Here is a 2,500-nt window from a genome sequence, read left to right as displayed (position 1 = left end):
TCCTCTGATCAAAGAAGATACAAATAGAAAGAACTTTGTTTGCTTTTGGTTATTGCATGCAAAACTGCGCCGTCAATCATCCGTCGTAGTCTAGGTGGTTAGGATACGCGGCTCTCACCCGCGCGACCCGGGTTCAAGTCCCGGCGACGGAACTTTGTCTCTTTTCCGTTTTGAATTCTTAAAGACATTTTTGCTTTTGATTCATACTTTGTTTATCAATATCTTTTTGCATCAAAGAAAAGACTAACTAACGTGATTGTCGGCGGCGCAGGAGGAAAAGGTCTTGGAAGCCTCTCCGTGTGCAACTTTTTGAGGGAGGCGGGAAAGTTGCATTTTAATCTATTTTTAAAGTCTTTTTCTCATTTCCCATCATTTTTTGAATGCCAAAGAGCAGCATTTTCCGCGGATATTGCTGGCGCTGCGTCTGCTATCCGCGGGTGGCGTTGGCAGTTCAAGTTCAGCCGCTGGTGGCGATCCGGCGCGCCGGAGCGGGAAGCTGGTGTTTAAATGCAAAATTTTGTTTTCTGTAGGACTTGCAAAGCTCTATGAAGGGTTTTAGGATGTCCAGCGGCGCAGAAGTCGCAGCAGAGAGTGCGTGCGACTTTGCGCAGCGCGAGCGTGCAAGTTGAAAGCCCGAAACCTGTGCAGAGTTAAACTGCTGCTGTTTACCCCTCAGTCTACTTTTTATTTTTCTTCTTTTGCTTCGCCTCTCAAGCGCGCCGACCTCTGGCGCAGCTCCGCATCTACACCCCTTCTGCCTTTCGGTTTCCTTGGCCTTCGCCGTCAAATCAAATGACCAAGTGACCCGGGAAAGAGCTGCCTGTCTTCATTTTGGATTTGCTTTTCTTTGAGCTCTTCGGGGCTGCTGCAGACTGCAGCAGAAGGCCCCAGCAGTCTACGGGGAGGTCTTGTGTCTTCATTTCTCTCTGCGTTTCGGGTTTCGCCGCCCCCCGATGACTTCTTCTTTCCAGCTGGACTGCAGCAGCTGCAGCAGCGAACGCCGGACCTGAGCAGCAGCAGCAGCGCAGCAGCAGCAGCAGCAGCGCAGCAGCAGCGGGCCGCCATGGCTCTCCCTCTCCGGGCTTCCTTAGAGTCTGCGAGGGCCTCTTGGCCCTCCGCTCGGGGCCCCTGCATGCACCGGTTTGGGGGCTTCTATCCAGCTGCTGCAGCAAGGGGTGCAGCGCAGCTGGGGCCCCCGCAGCAGAGGGGGGACCCCTCACTTGGGCCTTCCGCTGCGCCCCAGCGGGAGGCTGAGGGCCCCCAGCGGCCCCGGCCTGTGTGCATGCGATCTCCCAGGACTTTTCACAGCTACAGGGCTTATCTGGGGGCCCCGTTGAGGGGCCCGGGGGCCCCCTGGGGATCGGGGGCCCCCCGGGGTCCAGTGGCCCCCCGTGGGCCCAAGGCCCCCATCCCAGGGCCCCTTGCAGTGCATTTTCAAATGAGCAGCAGCACATTTTGGGGCAAAAGTTTGTTAGCAGCAAGTAATGGGTCTTGGCTAGAAAAGGGGACTGCGGGGGAACTGTCTGTGAACTCCAGCAGCAGAAAAGGAGACAAATCGCGGGCCGGCTGGCGGTGGAGGGCTCTGGCAGCAGCAGCAGCGGCGCCTCTGGCTGCAGGGCCTGTGCAGCAGCAGGAGGAGCTCGAAGAGCAGCAAGAGCAGAAGCAGCAGCAGCAAGAGCAGCAGCAGCAGCAGCCGCCCGGGGATGCTGAGGTGGCTGCTGCGGGTTCTGCGGTTTGGAAGCGCGCGCAGCAGTACCTGCTGGCGGAGAAGCTGGAGAAGATGCTGCTAGTGGCGTTCTCCCGGTTGAACAGTTTGCGCAGCAGCCTAAGCAGCAGCAGCAGCAGCAGCGGCAGCGAGGCTTGTCTCGGGGGTTCGGGTTCGTGGGGCCTGTGCGGGTGGGTGCGTTTTTTGCGGAGTTTTTCGTCGTTGCTGCTGGCGACTCTGGACTACAAAGTGACGTTTTTTCGGTTGTACCTGATGTCGGCGCGGGAGGAGCAGCTGCGCGTGGCAGCAGCAGCAGCAGCAGCAGCAGCAGCAGCAGGGCGCGCGGCGGCGGCGGCGGCGGCGCTGGGGGGGCGGGAGGCGGAGGCGGCGGCGTCGCTGGCGGCGGCGGAGCAGCACGAGGCGGAGAGCGCGCGGCTGGCAGCAGCAGCAGCGCTGCTGCGCAGCAGCAGCAGCGCAGCAGAGCAGCAGGCGCATGCGCGCGGCGCCGCGCGGCTGCTGCGGCTGTGCAGCCGCCACGGCGGGCTCTACGTGAAGCTGGGCCAGTACGTGGCCACGCTGCAGCACGTGCTGCCAGCAGCCTACGTGGACACTCTGGCGCAGCTGCAGGACAACGCAGCAAGGGTCCCCTGGGGCGAGGCCCAGCTGCTGCTGGAGAGGGAACTGGGGGGCCCCCTGGGGGCCTTTTTCTCCGAGTTCGACCCCGAAGCTGTTGCTGCTGCTTCGCTGGCGCAGGTGCACTGGGCGCGGCGGCGCAGCGACGGCGCGGAGGTGGCG

The 2,500-nt window shown here is 61.2% G+C and overlaps 2 protein-coding genes across 2 annotated transcripts in view; one reads left to right on the top strand and one right to left on the bottom strand.

The window, feature by feature from the left end:
- ETH_00023805 (uncharacterized protein) overlaps positions 1–188 on the bottom strand; it is a gene marked incomplete at both ends in the record, with an annotated part of 4,035 nt that extends 3,847 nt beyond the window's left edge. The window contains one exon of the mRNA XM_013376901.1: positions 119–188. Coding sequence (XP_013232355.1) covers positions 119–188 — 70 coding nt within the window. The remainder of the gene's footprint in view (positions 1–118) is intronic.
- An 875-nt stretch (positions 189–1,063) lies between these two features.
- ETH_00023800 (uncharacterized protein) lies at positions 1,064–2,494 on the top strand (the record flags this gene model as incomplete). Its single annotated transcript, XM_013376900.1, has 1 exon — positions 1,064–2,494. A coding segment is annotated over one exon (1,431 nt), but the record flags the coding sequence as incomplete, so codon positions are not given.
- Between the last annotated feature and the right edge of the window lie 6 nt (positions 2,495–2,500).

Source organism: Eimeria tenella, genomic scaffold, assembly GCF_000499545.2.
Source record: "Eimeria tenella Houghton genomic scaffold, Eth_scaff419, whole genome shotgun sequence".
Taxonomy (NCBI): domain Eukaryota; phylum Apicomplexa; class Conoidasida; order Eucoccidiorida; family Eimeriidae; genus Eimeria; species Eimeria tenella.
Note: the sequence above shows the minus strand (reverse complement) of the source record. Positions and strands in the feature narration are given on the sequence as shown.